This window comes from Helianthus annuus, chromosome 6 (genome assembly GCF_002127325.2).
Source record: "Helianthus annuus cultivar XRQ/B chromosome 6, HanXRQr2.0-SUNRISE, whole genome shotgun sequence".
Lineage (NCBI taxonomy): Eukaryota > Viridiplantae > Streptophyta > Magnoliopsida > Asterales > Asteraceae > Helianthus > Helianthus annuus.
Genome location: NC_035438.2, coordinates 6,460,837 through 6,480,755, shown reverse-complemented (window position 1 = coordinate 6,480,755; position 19,919 = coordinate 6,460,837). Strand labels below are relative to the sequence as shown.

The 19,919-nt window shown below is 32.9% G+C and overlaps 1 protein-coding gene and 1 long non-coding RNA gene across 2 annotated transcripts; one reads left to right on the top strand and one right to left on the bottom strand.

Annotated features, from left to right (window-relative positions):
• Positions 1-11,870: 11,870 nt before the first annotated feature.
• LOC110944318 (B3 domain-containing protein Os03g0120900) lies at positions 11,871-13,070 on the bottom strand. Its single transcript, XM_022185978.1, has one exon. It carries the CDS (start codon positions 13,068-13,070, stop codon positions 11,871-11,873), a length of 1,200 nt encoding a protein of 399 aa, XP_022041670.1.
• Positions 13,071-15,557: 2,487 nt separating this feature from the next.
• LOC110863701 lies at positions 15,558-16,372 on the top strand. The gene is made up of 2 exons (XR_002549299.2): positions 15,558-15,715; positions 15,849-16,372. It is a non-coding gene; the product is annotated as an uncharacterized LOC110863701 (long non-coding RNA).
• The last annotated feature ends 3,547 nt before the right edge of the window (positions 16,373-19,919 follow it).

Genomic DNA, 19,919 nt, shown 5'->3' with positions numbered 1-19,919 from the left:
CTAGCTAGGCTATATAGATATAAATGATCCAAAAAGGCACCAGCACGCAAACATGAGACTAGATGACAGGCAGGAAAGCAAATCAAACAATATTCAAATTAACATGGGATTGATTACAATATTCAAATTAACATGGGATTGATTTATAAATGTTAAAGAATATTAAAAAGGGTTGGCTGGAAATGGAATGTGAAAGAGGGAGGACAGAGAAACATGAATGCTGCAGAGGAAGAACACAATCAGGTTGCTTTTGATTTTATGAACAAAAGTCCAAATGTCGTTATGGTTGTCTGATCATTAGCCTGCATGCTATGCTGCCATTGCTAACAACTCTTCCTGCTCATTGGAGTTGATCAAATTATGGTGCTGGATCTGTACTTAGTACTTCCACATTAATATTCCATTTTTCTCATTGCATTCAAACTCATGATTTATAAACTAAACTAAAGACCTATAACTTATACACAATGGTTTATATATATATGTGTAATATTATCTATACTATATGGGTGTTATATGCAAAATGGCTGTTTAATTCCACCAGCGGCTTTTTGCTTGAATAGTGAGTAGTGCCACCACCTAAACCTAGGCCTACTAAGCCTAGGGTAGCAGCTAGATGCTTTCTCTCTTTAAACTAGGATGGGGCCCAGTCTCATATCTTACATATTCATCATCATACTCCCCAACCTTGGTTGTCCCCTCATGTACCTTTCCCTGGTTACCTAACGAATAACAATTTGGCCCCTATATAGTACAACCTTTACTCTTTACTATTTCCTTCCAAAAAATAAATATATTCGAAATTTTGATCCTTGTGGTTTATATTAACTTGTTTATTTAATGTAACATGTATGAAAGCAGAAAGATAGTGATCAATGAAAATAAAATATCATCTTTCATCCTTTTGCTTTCCACAAAAATGATGCAAGGATTGTGGAATAGCAGTAAGACAATGACATGTCTACATTGATCTTTGTACTTTATTAGTTACTTTAAATCATGGCATTCCTTGTGAGTGGCCTTGAGTGTACCATATGAAGGAACGTACATGTAGATTAATTATGTGAGATTGATCATGAAAGCTAGCAAGGGGCTATCATTATGGACCGAATTTTTGGATTGTTCCGCTAATTGTGAACTTAAAGGTAGCAATGGCATTTTAATCTCTACCATTTGGTCTTTAATTAAGTGACAATATTTGTTAGAGTTATGTGTTGGAATTTTGTTGGTTTGTGATTTATTTCGTGAATAACTTGGATATCTTTTGAAAATCGTGTAAAACACTTTCAAATTGAATTATAATTCATTGGTGCTCAAGACAATTCAATCAGATTATCCTCAAATTGAAATTAATAACGAGTATAAATTATGAATGAATTCGTGTTTCCTAAAATGAGGACCCAACTGGAGTTTTAATAAGGGGAGAAGTGCCATGACAATTCATGGTTACAACTACCAAATATATAGTTACTTTCAATTTTGCAACTGCTCTAAATTTTGGTACTGAAGTTTTGTTCTAGTACTTTAGAACATGTTCAGTACCAATGAACACATTCACTTTTAAAGACCAACTTCAGTAGGGAACAACAATTTCAATGTTAAACGAATTCAGTGTTGAAGCACAAATGCAAACTCAAAACTGATGTACAGTATCAATTTCATTTCTCTTTTAGCAACTTTGCAATATCGAAGTAAGGGCTACCACCCCTGGTATTCCGCTACCAAAGGCGTTGTCCCGGATACCTATTGTCCCATAGGTTTGAAATCATAGCATTCTCAAACAAGTGTTCACTCTACGCTTTGCAACTTGTTTGATCTTTCTCATTGGTCATTAAGTAAACCAAATTACATGAATAGTTAAATTAAACTGAAATCACCGACATTATACAAAGAAACTTAGTCAAATTATCGGGTATCAAAGGTTAGTCTTGATATTGATAGGCACTTTTGACCATTAGTGATGGGCCCAAAAACTTTTTAAAAAATGTGTAGTGCATAATAAATTAGTCACACTCAGATAATTGGATACATATCTTATACTTATTAAACACGTATTGAATTACAAATAACACATCATTTTTCAATGTTAAGCGATTGCGAAAACTTGCATGTAGGTCCGCAACCATCTCTTCATTTTGGAGGGGCCTTAGTATGGGTGCCATTGAGCCCTCCACCATAGCCAAATTCAAACGATAGCGCCCCCATCCCCATACATTGGGCGCTAAGGGTGGGGCGCTATTGATACCTCGCCAGCACAATGGCGAGCATTCACGAGCCTGGATTGTGGGGAGTTGTGCCATTTAACCGTTTATGCAAAGGGTAAAATATTTATAAAAAAATTGTTTCAAGAATCAAATAATTCATCCTATATATATACACACTCTCTCATATTTATTCCACCAAAAACCCATCCAACTACTCAAATTTTTAACACTCTCAACATTTTTTGTACTCTCAACCTTTTCATTTTAATGGCGCGTCGTTGGACCAACGTGGAGGATCTCGCGTTAGCCACGAGTTGGACGGATAGGGTCGATTTAGGATTCCTCGACGATGCGCCTCAAACTTGGAGCATGATTAGGTCTATGAACGTGTCAGTGAGAATATTTGTGTAAGAGAACAAATTCTCGAAAGGTTTATGCATCTACGCCTAAAGTGTTCAAATTTTGAGAGGTGCTACGTCACTGCGTTGAACCACGAGGAAGGTGTAGCCGAGGATGCAGTGCTTGCCGTGGCACGTACTGAGTACGAACCAAGCCTTAAGGCCGTTTGTTCACGTTGCAACTTGGAGGGTTTTTCGACCCGGAATGGAGGGGTTTTCATGGCACAACCTTAGATTACGTTTGTTTTGTTTACATGTTTCATGTAATATTTTTATGTGTTATCTTTTTCCCCCTAAGGTGTCTAAATGTCATGTTTTTTTTTTCTAAGTTATTTAAATGTTATGTTTTTTATTTATAATTTATTTAGATGTTTGATTTTTATCAGTTTATTTAAATGTAAGAAATATAAAAAAATGTTAAAAATTTTAAAAGAAAAGTTAAATAGGTAATCATTGAGGAGGCTACATTTCATATGGTGTGCTTTATTCTAAAGACAAATTGGATCTAAATAATCGTAACCTTCTCAATTTGGCCGATCATAATCCCAACTCAGTTATTTGCCGATAATAATCTGAACTGATCCACTTTTGGCGGATAATAGTCTGCGTTAAAAATAGCTTAACGGAGTTAATTTTTTTCCGAATTACAAACCGGTGATTTAGGGCTTTTGATTAGAAGGAGGATACGAGTAGATTGATGTAAAATTTACCTCGAAATACTGTCCCAAACAACGAAAATGGTGCTTCAATTCAGGTATTTAAACTTTCAATTAACAAAAATTGAGTCGTTTGGAGCACCGTTTTGAGGTAAGTTTACATAAATCGACTCGTATCCTCATTCTGATCAAAATTCCTAAAATATCAGTTTGTAATTCGGAAAAAAAACTTAACTCCATTAAGCTATTTTTAACGGCGGACTATTATCGGCCAAAAGTTGATCAGTTCGGATTACTATCGGTAAATAACTGAGTTTGAATTATTATCGGCAAAATTGAGAAAATTTAGATTATTTAAATCCAATTTGCCTATTCTAAAAAGGCAATGGAGCACCTTGTCCTATGACGATACCCTCCACCCTAATCATCAGTCTTGTGACATGGTTTATGCATAATCTAATACTAATAAAAGAATCTCCTTAATGCCACATGGCATTCTCTTATAATAAAAGATATCACCAAAATGTAATACTAATAAAGATTCAAGTCAATGCCACATGGCATTCTGGGAATCAAGTTAATGCTACATGACATTAAGATTTAATTTATTATTATTATTATTATTATTATTATTATTATTATTATACACTTTATTAATCTATACACAACAAGATAAATATGTATTGTTATTATATCATATTAATATATCCAATTTACTAATCTATACATAACTATAGACAATTACATAATACATAAAAATATTTATCTTATTACTGTAGTATATTATTTATTTATTTTTATTTTCATATGTGACATAACGTTTTTATTTCTTAATCATTGCGGATCATACCAAATTAGGTTATATACTTGTAGACCTAGATTGTATAATCTAACCTAATAATTTATTTGCGAATAACTACACGTAGGTATCTCTTAATTATCAATATTATATATATATATATATATGTGTGTGTGTGTGTGTGTATAAATATATATCTAATACTAATAAAGATTCAAGTTAATGCCACATGGCATTCTGGGAATCAAGTTAATGATACATGGCATTAAGATTTAATTTATTATTATTATTATTACTATTATTATTATTATTATACACTTTATTAATCTATACACAACAAGATAAATATGTATTGTTATTATATCATATTAATATATCCAATTTACTAATCTATACATAACTATAGACAATTACATAATACATAAAAATATTTATCTTATTATTGTAGTATATTATTTATTTATTTTTATTTTCATATGTGACATAACGTTTTTATTTTTTAATCATTGCGGATCATACCAAATTAGGTTAAATACTTGTAGACCTAGATTGTATAATCTAACCTAATAATTTATTTGCGAATAACTACACGTGGGTATCTCTTAATTATCAATATTATATATATATATATATATATATGTGTGTGTGTGTGTATAAATATATATCTAATACTAATAAAGATTCAAGTTAATGCCACATGGCATTCTGGGAATCAAGTTAATGCCAGCATTAAGATTTAATTTATTATTATTATTATTATTACTATTATTATTATTATTATTATTATTATTATTATTATTATTATTATTATACACTTTATTAATCTATACACAACAAGATAAATATGTATTGTTATTATATCATATTAATATATCCAATTTACTAATCTATACATAACTATAGACAATTACATAATACATAAAAATATTTATCTTATTATTGTAGTATATGATTTATTTATTTCTATTTTTCATATGTGACATAACGTTTTTATTTTTTAATCATTGCGGATCATACCAAATTAGGTTATATACTTGTAGACCTAGATTGTATAACCTAACCTAATAATTTATTTGCGAATAACTACACGTAGGTATCTCTTAATTATCAATATTATTATTATTATTATTATTATTATTTTATTAATAATATATTAGATTAATATCCAATTTTTATTATTAATATATAACACATGTGGTGCCCGATACAAAAAAAAAATAATAATAAAAACTTTATTGCGAACATTACTTTGTATTCAACTAATTTTATACCACCACATCGATAAATCTATAAAAACGAATACGGTATATAGTTTAAAATTTAAACTATGTTCTATATAATTTAGATAATATTTGAATTTATTTTTGTAATTTAATATCAAAATGACTAAGTTAAATCTTATTATTGTAGAAGATATTTACTAAGCTCCTTAAATTCAAATTTGAACGGTGATATAAATTAATGGGGTGGATTTTATTTGCATTTAAAAAACCATAAATTAAATAAGTAAAAAGACAAAAATGCCCCTATTTAACTGATTTTTTTGATAAAGTTAACGGGCTGGATGAAAATGGTAAAAAATATAAACCTCAGGGTTATTATTATTTATTTGTAATTATTATATTATTATAACTTTGAATTATTATTATCTAAGTCAGTAGATTATAGTCTCGTGTGTTATACGAGTTTACGTAAGATATTGTCGTTATTCAACCCGCGTAGTACGCGGGTCTATAACCTAGTACATTATATAATACCATGTGTTTATATGGAATGCAATAGCATACATCGGTGTTTGGCATCCCTTGTTATTGAGCATTGATCATGCTTTGTCTGGCATAGGACCAGCTACCTATATGTTGTTCTAATACCTGTATTTGCTCCTTGTAACCGTCCCATTAACTCTGATTAATTTCTAGCTCGTAAAAAAAGAGGGGGGGGGGGGGTCCCTTTGTGGTTTTTCACTAAAAACATTTTTGTACCTCTTTATTAAAAACAATTTTGTACCCCTTTGTAAAAGGGGAACCCTAGAACAAATAAATAAAACAATATTAGCATAAAAAACAGAACTTTTGACAACCTTAATCTTTTGGTGAAACAAATCAAATTTTATTGAATAATACCTTTAATTTTGAACTGTTGTTGAAAAATATACATGCAAATTAAACAAAGCCCTGGATGTCAACTAGGAATAATTGCTACTCTCTTTAACAACGAATCTGATATTTTCAAAGATAAATACATCAACATCTACATTCTAAAATGATTTAAATTCTTAACTTTTAAATAATGAAGCATACCATTTAATCATCAAGATGTTTCCTTCCCTGAACCACCAAACATATAGAAACACCAAGATAAATGCAGGCTAAGTCATGAGATGTTGGTCCGGTGGTCAAAAGGCATGTCCTACCGCTTGGGTCATTTTCAAGAGACATCTAGGTGCTATGTAGTTAATATCCCGATATATTAATGATATACCAGTTGTCGATCCCCTGTCAAGATATCGGTGCAAAATATCGACAACACCGACCGATATTTGATCAATATATCACGGTTTTTCCGATATCAGTACCTTTCTTTTTAGTTCTACCATTCGTCTTTCTTCTTATTGTTATTATGTTTTAAGTCTTAATTGTTAGTGGTTAGTGTTTTAAGTCTTAGTCAGTTCCTACTTGCTACAATTGTTAGTGTTTTGCAAGTTGCAATAGATTAATTTGTTATTGGTAGGAGTGTAAACTGAATTGTTAGTGTTAAATTGCTATATATATAAATTTAGCATGATATTAAAATACCGATATCCCACCGCGATAACCGGTATCTCAAATATCGGTCCTTGACCGATATCCGATATTTTAACGCATTAACCACTTAATTATTCTGGGTGAAAGGACGAATAGGGGCTTTAATCACGTATTCGAACCAGATGACGAGGAGGGTTTACAAATTTCATTAGGTTCCCACGCATCAGGAGGCATAGCCTCATGGTGGTCGAGGTGCCGACCTTGCACATAGCCCTGAGCAGGGTGAGTTTACACGTTAGATTCTTTGCCGTTCAAAAAAATGCAGGCTAACTACTTACTTTGTTTTTAATTAAACGATGTAACTTTCACTAAGCCTTCTAATTGAGTGGTAACTCCATAACTTTCCAAATGGGAAGTCACTGATTGGAGTCTCACCTAGACAAATTTTGTTAAGGGTAGAGCTAGGCGGTTTTCCCAATGGTGGGTTTTCTCTTCGTAGAGTGTGATGGCAATGGGGCGGGTTTAGGACGGGTTAAGGTAATCTCAACCCCAAACCCAATTAACTAAGCTTGTCTCAAAACCTGTCGGGTTTCTATCTGGTAATTACTCATCGAGTATCGAGTATACATGCAGATTCGGGTAAACCAATAAGTTAAAAAAAATTACCTATTGGGAATGACCGACTCAAAACTCCCTCGGGTATCTATCAAACAACTACTACTAATAAATTACATTTAACATTATCACTATAAAAATATATCAAATAACTACAACTATAATGTATATTAATGTATATTAATAAAATACCAAAATGTATATAAAAAATACTCAAATGCATAGATGATAAAAATAGTGTATGCCAATAATTGATATATCGTGTAAATACGTGTTAAAAAGTAAAAGAAATTATATCGGGTATACAATCAGATAAACGGATACACTTTGTCTGGTAATCGATCGGGTAAACGGTATATCATCAAATCCTAATTAACCCGTGAACAAAAATAAATTAATCTCAAAACTGGTCCCATACCCGATTACCCGACCCCCAAACCCATACCAAATATGTCGGGTGTCGGATTAATCCATCGAGTTTGGGTTCGATTACGATAATGATGATGATGATGATGTCTCCAAATATATATTTATAATCAAGTTTTCATTAAAATGTAACCACAGTTTGGTCATATTTCTATTTTAGAAATGTAAGATTTTTTCTCAACTGGAAAAAGATTCAACTTATGATAAAAGGAGTTGAACTTTCAAAAGTTTCTGTGTTTAAGAATCTATCCCGTTTACTCGTCAAAATGATAAAGTGCCATGCTGGCATGCAGAGCGTTTGGACCATGTTGACTTTTAAAGAGGTGAGGGGAGCTCAGGGGTAATTACTTCCATGAAAATTGCTATGTTCCTTAATCAGAAATTAACGAAACTATAATTTTAAATTTATGATCTGGAACTTACACATGTACATTTTTTTAACAACATAGAAACACATCTACATGGATTCAGGTTGATATATATTAACCAAAAAAATTATGATTAGAAGATAGACTGTCTTTCAACCTTCAACATATACGGCCCTGGGGGTGGGCGGGAAGGACCACCGGCCAGGGCTCGATATTTCGAGAGGCACGTTTTTTTATTAAAAAAACTCGATATGTATATGTGAAATATTTTTTTAATAGGGTACACCTATACAAACACCCATATAGATCTTCTTACAAAACTATTCTTATGGTTTAGATTAGTTATTACCTCATTTGGCATTAAGTTTAATTTTGTTAACGCCTAAGGTCACATTTTTTCGAGCTCGAACAGGGTACATGAATTCTTGGGGCCGGCATTTCTTGCCAGAATTTGTAGCAAATCATCTACGGGTAATTAACTAGAACTAATCGCATATATTAGGTGAAAGGGATGATCAGGTGAGATTAACTCTTCGAGACGGAAAAAGAAGGCATTAAAGCTAAAACAATTGGATACGACAGATCTAACTTACTATATATGGTTTCTGATGTAAATATCCAAAGCCCTGTCAATTTACTCCTAAAATTATAAAATACAATTTAATTGCATCTATGTCATTCAGACAGCATATGCAATTATGCGTAAGCTGGACCTATATACACGCAAGATTACAATAAACTGCATTTACGAGAATTTATGTTTTTATTAATTTTATAATAGAAGAAGGAAACAACGAATGTGACCCATACAGTGATGAAACAAAATACCACCAAACTAAATTTAAATGACAAGTTAAATTGTACGTTATTTATAACAAACAATATTATAAATGCGGTTATAATATGAGAGATAATTGTAACATTTTTTTAACAAACTTAACGAACGTGACATACAAACATATAAATGGCATGTATACTTAATAGCCAGTTTGTGACACTTATTTACAACTACAATAGGGTTCATTAGTAACTTAATAGCCAGTTTGTGACACTTTTTTTAATAATCATGCCATAAACCATTGTAATAAGCTCATAACTTTCTTGGGCACTCAATTAAAAATCTACAGCCTTCTGTGAACAACCTCCATCCCCTCATTTTCTCTGGAGAAATTTGTGAGGTTCCTATTAATCAATATTCCTATATCCTGCATAATATAATTATGCTCCAGAAAGGAATATCAAAGAGGGTATAAAGCGTATACATAAGTTATAGTCTTTTATGTGACATATTTATAAGTTATAGTCTTTTATGTGACATATCTGTCATGGAAAATCACTTATACTTGGATTGGGTAATCATTGATGAAATGGCTAATATGGTTTGTGTACTTGCTTGTTGGCTTGTTAGATCTATTGACTCGATCTTAAGTACCGAGTTAAAAGATTCTCATGAATTGGAGGAAGTTTCCGTGCAATACTATGTGTGTTACTTTGTACCATTTAAAGCCTACCCGTATGCATAAACGAGAGAGAACCATTGTTTTTATTTACCAAGTAACTCAACTAAACCTTTCTCGCTACAGTTTCTAAAGAGGCCTCCTTCTGATCAAGTGGACTCTTTGATCAATTCACTATCGACCTACTTCCTGAGTTGAGATTAATACCGTATCAAGTTATATTTCAGGTGCGGATGTGCAGGTAAAACGGAAGGGAAGGAAACTAAATATACAGGAATTCTATAGATAATTATATTTCAAAAGAAACAAGTAGCTAGCTGCAACTTTGAATATATAATAATGGCATGTGCATGCACAAGCCTAATTCTAGACCACTCTAATTTGTTAGGAAAGAAGACACTAAAGTTGAGGAAAGGCTGGCTCAATAAATACCATGATTAACATAATTAATTCCTTGAGTTCTATAACTTTTGTTTCTTCAGCTAATCGCTAATTAACTAAGTGATGCCAATGTAAAGATCTTGGTGTCCATTGGTGAAAGCTTCAAATATGTAGTTATAACTTGTTACTTCATACATAATTGTGTTTACTGAACATATGCCACAAACAAAAGTAAAGGAACATTTCTACGACAATGTATAAGCTACATTAATACACGTTTTCTCGCAATCCTTCATGAAATGACTTTTTAATTTTAGCGAAGACTATGAAAAGACTGATATTCGGTATAGTTAATATACTATCAAGTTTGTATTTGAGGTACCATTGTTGGAGACCACTACTCTTTGTAATGAAAACTGATTATACACTACAGAATTTTGTATAGTGAGTGTGTTGAAGACATGAAGTAACTATTTTACTTAATGAGACATGTGTATTGCATTTGTGACATTTAATGTCATTAATCTAGTGTGCATGTGATAATCACTCTACTAGTTCGGTCAATTTATGATATATAAAGAAACCCCTAGAGGTATGGGTATTTGTATAATATATGTATAATTAATCACTATATTAAATTTGTGCACAAATGAAGTTAAGTTAGGAGCTAGAGCTTCCAAAATTGTAATATTATCTCATTTGTACATAATATAACTATAATTTATACATATATATATGTAAAGGAAAAGTATTAACAACAGATAAGTTAGCAAGTAGCATGAGATGTGGAGTCTGATAAAGAGATGGGCGAGTACTGTAAAAAAGAAAAAGAAAACACAAAGAAGGGGACCTAGCTAGCTAGAGAGTTATAAATTAAAACTGATCTTAAACAGAAAAGAAAGGACATGTATTCATTTGTGAAAAATGTAGTATGTGAAGACATGGAGAAAACAGGCAAAGATGAATAGCAAGAATTAATGATAACATTTCTTGAGAGATGTCTAGTAACAAGCAACATGCACACAGAAAGCAAACCATTTGTATTGGGAGAGAAAGAGAGAGGAGAAGAAGAAGAAGAAGATAAGTACCTGTGGAGAGAGAGTACCCAAAGGAAGGTGTAGCAGCAGCAGCCACAAGAGAAACAAGCCTACAAACGGTAATAAAAACAAAACAAAAGAAGAAAGAAAGAAACACAAACCCTTACTCTTCTTCTTCTTCTTCAACATATTCACCTTTTCTTTATAGAGATGTATAAATATAATAAACAAGATAAAAGAAACATAAAGCTCAATGTCTCCTGTAGAAAAAGATAGCATATATGTTTGCATACAAAAATGGTTTTACATATGATCAAGAAAATGAAGGATGAACATAAACATATGAACAAGTATATAACTGCTATGGAGGAATAGTAAATGGAAATCATTAGTCAATAGCATTGTAATATTGATATCAAAGGTGTAAATGAATTTATAACTGGAAAATTGTACATTAGACTAATTAAATGAAGTGGCCAAAAACTAAACCAGTTTGAACCTCTGGTCACTTCCAGTAGTTTGCAGCAAACAACTATATAAAGCACTCTTCAATCCCCTTCTGTTTGATTATCCATCATCAGCAATGACAGCTAACTATATGGAACTCAATGGATTTTGTAATTCCAGACTCCAAATTGACTTCTTGCCGAAAATTCACTTGATCACCAATAGTTTTGGGTACATAATAACTGACCAGATAAAATAAAAAACTCTCTAGTTAATGGGCTCCTCACATATTAATGTATCCACACGAGTAGAAGCTATATGATCGGATAATTGTGCGGTCAGAAATCCAAATCCAAGGTCCTAGGGGAGGATGATGATTTTGTGGTTTTGTTGAAAGCATCACTAGAGGAAGAAGACATCATTGTGGTTTGATGGAAGTGGGATTCTTCTTCATAAGACCTCAATTGAAGGTATGGTATGGTTGAAGATGACGATGGATGATGATGGGAAAATTGGTCATGATGGTAATTTCCCACGGAAACGGGATTAGTGGGAGTACTTGAAGAAACCGTTGTAGGAGACATTTCGCTTGCGGGGTCATAGTCTTGATCGTCGTCATCTGAGATGGGGCAATCCATGTTAACTCCAAACAACCTTAGTCGCTTAGCGGCTGCTTTCCCATGGACCACAGGCACCGATTCAAATACTAAAGCGGATGGAGGTGGTGGTGGTGGTGGTGCCGGTGGATCCATTCCAATTCCTACCACATTCCTTTGGTGCATTTGTATCATATCCACATGATGTGGTTGCTGTGGGATACCACCTCCTCCACCTGATCTAAAATAAATTACAGATCCTGAACCTGAACCACCTTGATTCACATTAACCACACTTCCAGTACCTATGTTGTGATAAGGGCTGCTAGTGTTACCATAGCGATACGAAGAGGGCTGTAGCATCAAATTGGAATGGCTCCTTGATGGTGCTGGTTGTGATTGCAAGAAAAGTGGATTCCAAGGATGGATATTGCTTCTGTTGACTGAAAACTGATGATGTGATAGTGGAAATGATAGATTTGATGATAAATGATAGGGAGGAGCAGGTGCATCGGGGCGGTGCCTCCAGTCTATAAACAACCGATCTTTCGCAGTACCACCAACACCTCTCTGGAAAGAGACGATATCTCCAGCATCAAGCTTCTTATCTTTAACAAAACGACTCCAACCTTTAGTCATCACATAGCTTTGGCTACTGTTCCAGTAGGAATACCTAAACCTCCATGGTTTTCCATTCCTATCTTCAAAATTCAGAAGAAGACCCTTGTCATTCGTGGACGAATCCAAGGGAAAATACCTCTCGGCGTGCTGTTTCGGAATCACGAGTCGATTGAGCTTCCCTACATCACTTGGGGTCACCACTTTATCAAACATGTGCTCTCTCTCCACCATCATCATCATCCCTCCTCCTGATTCTTGGTCACCATGATTATTATTGTCGGCTGCAGGCGTAACGCGCACTGAGGAGTTATAATCCACCATCATGGGGTCAGTTAGCCGCGATGAAGGCTCACCTCCGTGCATCCAACCACGAGGTGGCTGGTGATGATATGGAGGGTGAGGATGAAAAGGTTGTGGTTGCCTCTGATGGTTCTTTTGATGATGAGAAGACGGAGAAGATGAAGAAGGTGAAGTGAATAACTGACCTGTTGGACCCGTGGTTTGTCTTTCTTCCTCGTCTTCTTCTTCGAAAGAATTCGCTCCTCCTCCTCCTCCTCCTTCTCCTCCGTGTTGCTGCTGCTGCTGCTGTTGTTGTTGTCTTCTCCCACCACTATCACCACCACCAGTATTCTTACCAATAAAGTTCATGGTGATTTTGCTTCGGCGTCTCTTTGTCTGGTTCCAAGCACAAAGTATATATAAATACGTAGATCTAGCTAGTTACTTAGCTAGCTGGATGTACTCTTGATGTTCTTCTTACTTGTGATCATGTGATGTGACAAATACGTACTTCCATCCATGGAAGTCAAGAAATGAAATTGAGGGTTTCTGGGGTGTTAAAGAAGCTGAAGCTGAAATAAAATATTGATGGTGATGATGCTCTTAGGGTGTGGGGATGTAGGTACTGTTCGTGTGTTGGCTTTTTCCGAAGCGTTTATTCACTTATGGTAATCAAACTTCTAGCTAGCTAGGGTTGACATATAAGAATTATTGGAAAAAGATTGAAAACTAACTTACCCCATTAATTCCAATTTACCACCACTCAACTAATATTATTCCCTTTTACGCTGTGTTCCAGAGATTTACTTAACAGGGGGAGGGGAGGGGAGGGGAAGGAAAATGGTGTTCCAGAGATCCACTTAACAAGGGGAGGGGAGGGAAAATGGGGTTTTTTTTGCCTGAAAATAGTCTTTCCAATTTGGAAAGACATGGAGGGGAGGGGAGGGGAGGGGAGGGAAGGGGAGGGATTTTTAACTCGGGAACACACCGTTAAAGTCACCTAATCAACAGTACAACATAAATCCATACATCTTCCATTTCCAACCTTTTAAAATCATAACACATGAGTTTTGCAGTTTCTTCTCTTCCATTTTGACCTTAATATGTTTGACTTCTTGCTCTTCATCTCAGAAAAAAACTCTGTGTAGTCGGAACCAGAAAGTAGATATTATTTATGCGCAGTGGGGGTAGGGATTCGGGTGCTTACCTGGAAGCTTCTTTCATGTTGCTGCCCCTTCATTTTATCAATTTAATACTTACTTTTGCATTGATTAAAATACATTTATTATAATATATTATTAATGTTCTAGTTATTATTCTAATTATGCATTCCATTAATATGCCTCACATGCAGTTCTATTTTTTGAGTTAATAATTATATTGCATACTACAACATTCGCTTACAAAGTTTTTATCTAACTTCAACTTTGTCCCAATTTGGTATATGGAGTTGTTAAAATAATTAAATCATGTTTAACATTGAAGAATACTATTATATATTAATGTTACAAAGATGAAAAAAATAGAAAAAGAAACCCTACATTGAGATGGATAGTATATCTTTTTATTAATGAAAAACAAATGTGTATATTTCAAAGTTGAATTTGAAATAGACATTGTATGTTGAATTGTATATATCTAGAACGGTCCCACTTGTAGATAGAGAATGTACCGTTGATATACAATAAATCCTACTTAGAAGTTAAAACACTAGGTATTAACTATTTAAGTCAATTGTGTGAATACTTTGTACCTCAAACATATTTACATTACTTTCATCTCTGACGTCTGAAGTTGTTTCTGAAAATTTAATTTAAGCAACCAGTACATAACCACCTAAATTACCTTTGCAACTCCAACATATTTTATGTTGGTACTTTTTAACATATTGTTAATAATTTATAGATAAAAAGAAATATTAACTAATTGGATACATAAAAGGATACAAATGATGAAAATATGAAATATGAAGATGAGAATGTGAATGGGAAGGGAGGGGTCCATATGTTATCTGGTTGGGTTCATGTGAGCTTGCCTCTGTCATATGGTCCTGGACCTGGGGCTGTGTGTATTCCTTCCTATTTTCAACTACTTCCCCTTCCCCTTCCCATCCCATCCCCTCCAAAATAATGCCAGTTGTTTCCTATTTCAACACCTTCTAACTTATCAACACATATTACTTTAATCCACCTCTCCTTCAATGTTTATCTTAATAGCTACCAATTATTTGGGATGTACTATCTAATCTAATCTAATCCTTTACAGTTTATATAATAATCTGCCCACATGTACCCACACATCAATAACTGTGTTATTCTATTCACACTCTTGTTACTTTGTCTTGTATATCTCACATCCTTTCTATATACTAGTTTTTTTTCGTTTTGGACTGTTTTGCAGGTCAGGTTAATTAGTATATATATAAATTTGTATTTATATATTGTTTTATTCCTTTGGGAAGATTTAGTCACACCATCCTAACTTGATGGTTAGAAAGTCCCAAGACTTAGAGCCCAACCACCCAAATTATAATACTGTGGTCCTCCTTCTATCCTACCATTTATAATTATTCTCCATCATCTTTTTCTTTAAGCTTAAAATTATTTATTAAATTATTATGATACCATGAACCTATCACATCATTCCTTTCCCTCACTCTTTGATTCCTAAATCTATGATAGATCAAGGTAACATTCTATCACTAAAACTTAAATCACCAATATTAATATAGTTATTGTGGATTAATTCTATTTGGAGGCAAATTATAAATATGAAAACCCTTTTGATACTGATGTGTGCCTGTTTGTGTATATATGTTAGGTGTGGATGTGTGAAAGGTTTGTTTACTTGGCGCGCTAAGAACCTTTCATGTGGTTTGATGGCGGTGGAAGCGTTATTGGCCATATTGTTAAAGTTGAATGGAAGCAAACATTGCTAAAGTTATTACCTTTATTGATTATGTGTGATGTTGGGTACGTATTAGTATATTGAAACGAATATGTTTGCTTTTTTCGGTATTTATGCAACGTATCTTTTAAACGTGGATTAAATAGGGCCGTCCCGATCTCAGCCTGCGTCGCATGTCTCCTAAACGTTGATTGATCATCCTGGACAGAGTTTTAACTTATTAGGTAGAGGAAGAGGACCACCTAGTTTTCAGGCCATACTGCTGCTTGATTGCTTTGATTGACAACCATGACACTCTCAATTGGGAGGGGGTTGGGGTAGGCAACTTGTCCTCTAATTTGTTATAATTCAATCTATTTTACATTTTTCATTTATGCTTTCACAATGATCCAGTACAATTATTTTCTTCCCTATTCATCATACTCATTTTAATTTAATATTTGCATGGATATAAATAATTATTAGAAGAGATAATAATAGTAATAATATTATTTTGTTCCTAAAAGCTTTACGCACACTATTGAATAGAGAATTAGAATTTGGCCTCTCGTCCTTTAGATGTTCATACACCCTCTAAAGACCGGCAAGTCTTATATCCAGAAATTAGGTGTCTATATATTCTACATGTGAAATCTACTTTTTTAAAGAAAATATATTTTTAAAGGTTTTTGAATTAAGCCTTTTAGGCTTTTGCACCATCGATAAAGTGTATAATTAAAAAGCTTGTATAGCGATAGAAGAAAATTTAAATATGGCTGTTCAAGTTTGTAACTGGAAACTTATTCAAAACATAACATTCTACAGAATTCGGTTAAAATCCTATTTTCAGGTATAGCTCGATGAATTATTAACAAAAGTCTACATCTTTGGATGTTTGCATCTTGGTCAAGCAACAAGGAGCTTTATTAAAGTAATTCCCACCTCCACATCCCCTCAGAGCCGTTCCAACGTTTTTGGAGGCCCTAACCAAACTACAGAGGTGAGGCCCTTTGAATGGGTATAAAGAAAATATCGGTTCTGCTTTTTTCCTTCTAAGTCTCAGTCGCAAGCACAATATCAAAAGTCAAAGATTCAAAGTATCAATTAAGAACTTAGGGAGAACAGTGATTAAGTGAATCGCAATATATAGAGATCACTATAAAAAATAGCCGTTAAACAACCTAGATTATCCTTGCGACACCATTAATTTCACGTCTAATTTTTCCTCAATCGACAACACAATTGAGCAAAATGGGCAAGTGCGATGTTACAGTTAGTGAAAATAAAGATGGCGACCTAAATTAAATACGAATTGCAAATTGGTTGGAGTTGGAATTAAGCTCTTTTATTTAAAAATCGGTTATTTATTTGGGTTTAATGCATAATACACATGCTATATAAAGATTTTTAAAATATTGAAGGCCCTATTTTTTGGAGGCCCTAGGCCGTTGCCTAGATTTAGAAGCCTATAGGGACGGCTCTGCATCCCCTCTATACCCCCACCCCACCCCACCCAACCCAACCCCTGAAAAAGAAGTTGAAAAGGAAGAATTAGGAAAATCAAGTTCAAGTGGGATTGTAAAAAAAAATTCACGTTGCATCAAATATACGTTTTTTTTAGCTCACATGAAAACTGAAGATTACATCCAAACACCGGAAATATCACCTTATGAAAAAACAAGAACTCTGAATCTTTTTTTAAGAAATGAAGTTTACAAGCTAATAATCAAAATTTTGCAAAAGCACTACTAGAAAAGGGGACAATTTCCTACACAAATTTTTTCGTCACAGATTCCAATACTTTTATGACGAATTTCCTACAAAAAAAAAAAAATTTCAAAGATTTTATGACAAATTTTCGATGCATCCACCACGAAAAATAAGAAAACCCTAACTACATGACAGTTGCATCATAAATCTATCAGAAATAACCTATAAAAGTGTATTTATTATTCTTTACCGAATAAATATTTATATATAAGTAAAAAAAATAAGGGATATAATATCGTTCCTACACATTTATGACGAAAAATAAGAAAACCCTAATTAATTGACAGTTGCGTAAAAAATCTGTCGGAAATAATCTACAAAATGTTAATTATTATTCTTTACCGAATAAATATTTATATAAGCAAAAAAAAAATAAGGGAAAATAATATTGTTTCCTACACATTTATGATGAAATATTTGTTTTGTAATTAACTTAAACTATCTGTCGGAATTTCGTCACAACTTGTGACAAGTTTCTGACAAAAAATAAGAAAACCCTAATTAATTGACAGTTACGTCATAAATCTGTCACAAATAATCTACAAAAGGTTAATTATTATTGTTTACCGAATAAATATTAATATATGCAAAATAAATAAGGGAAAATAATAAGATTTCCTACACAATTCTGACAGAATATTATACCCTTATAAAGAAGCAACATAACTATGCATAGAGGTGTTGTAACATTAGCTATGGGAGTTTTTCAAAAAAAAAATAGAAATCTTCATTTTTAACCCTAAAGTTTTAATGTTTGACCATTTAAGTATAAACTTTTAATATTTGTTTCTTTTTTAACTCTAAAGTTTTAATCTTTAACAATTTACCCTAAAGTTTTATTCTTTGACAATTTAAGTTTAAAATTTTTAATATTTGTTTCATTTTTAACCCTAAAGATTTAATCTTTGACAATTTAAGTTTAAAGTTTTAGTATATGGTAATTTAACCACTTTGATTTTTTTTACTTATGTGTTGTAATCTTGGCTTTGAGGGTTTTTTCAAAGAAAAATGGTTATGCATATGGTTGTTGTAGCCTTGGCTTTAAGGGTTTTCAAAAAAAAAATTGATTTTTTTACTTTTCACCCAAAAGTGTTTCATAAATTACTTTTAACCTAAAACTATTTGTTTTTTTTTTACTTTTAACACAAAATTTTTTATCTTTTACAATCTATCTTCACAATTTTTTTTACTTTCAACTTTGGTCCTTTATAATTTTCATTTTCCGCAATTTTTTCGCTTTATGCTTCGTTCAAAATTTTGTGACTTAACACATCGCAACGTGCGTCTTTTGTTTAGCGTTTTTACGTTTCATTCTAAATTTTGCGAGTTAACACGACGCAACGTACGTGTGTGGGTGAACGTTTTTACATCGTCTATTTTTTTCCCGTTTGACAGGTTCAACATAACGTGCGCGTCCTAAATCGACTTAGTTATAACTAAAGAATCCCCGCCGCATTGCGGCGGGTTGTAATTCTAGTTTATTTATTAATTAACATAAACCATCCGCCAGAATTGCACAACAACTTGTGACACACTTCCGATAAACATCCTTGTATTAAACATAAATACAAGGATATATACTATTATATTTATAAATAATAATAATAAAACTAGTATATAATAATTATAAAATAAACATATTTCCTATACATTTATGACAAAATGCTTATTTTTAAATATAACGACTTTTAAAGTTACTACGTAACTATTCCGTATTTTCTGAATTTACCCTTACAACGTGTTTTCTTTCTAAATTCCGTTGTCCAAATGCACGTGTGATGTACTTTTTATCTACGTTTCCACGTAAAAAAGCAGTATGCCGCAACACGCGGGTGATTCCACAAATTTTTAACTCATTTTCATATATTTAAAACTTTTTTTATATTCTTTTTAAAAATTTATATTTTAGGGGTCGTATTTTATCTTCGCACAGGGCCCAGAAATTTTTAAAAATTTTCGGAGACGGCCCCGTGTATGTATGTATGTGTGTATGTATGTATGTGTGTGTGTGTGTGTATGTATGTATGTATGTATGTATGTATGTATGTATGTATGTATGTATGTATGTATGTATGTATGTATGTATGTATGTATGTATGTATGTATGTATGTATGTATGTATGTATGTATGTATGTATGTATGTATGTATGTATGTATGTATGTATGTATGTATGTATGTATGTATGTATGTATGTATGTATGTATGTATGTATGTATGTATGTATGTATGTATG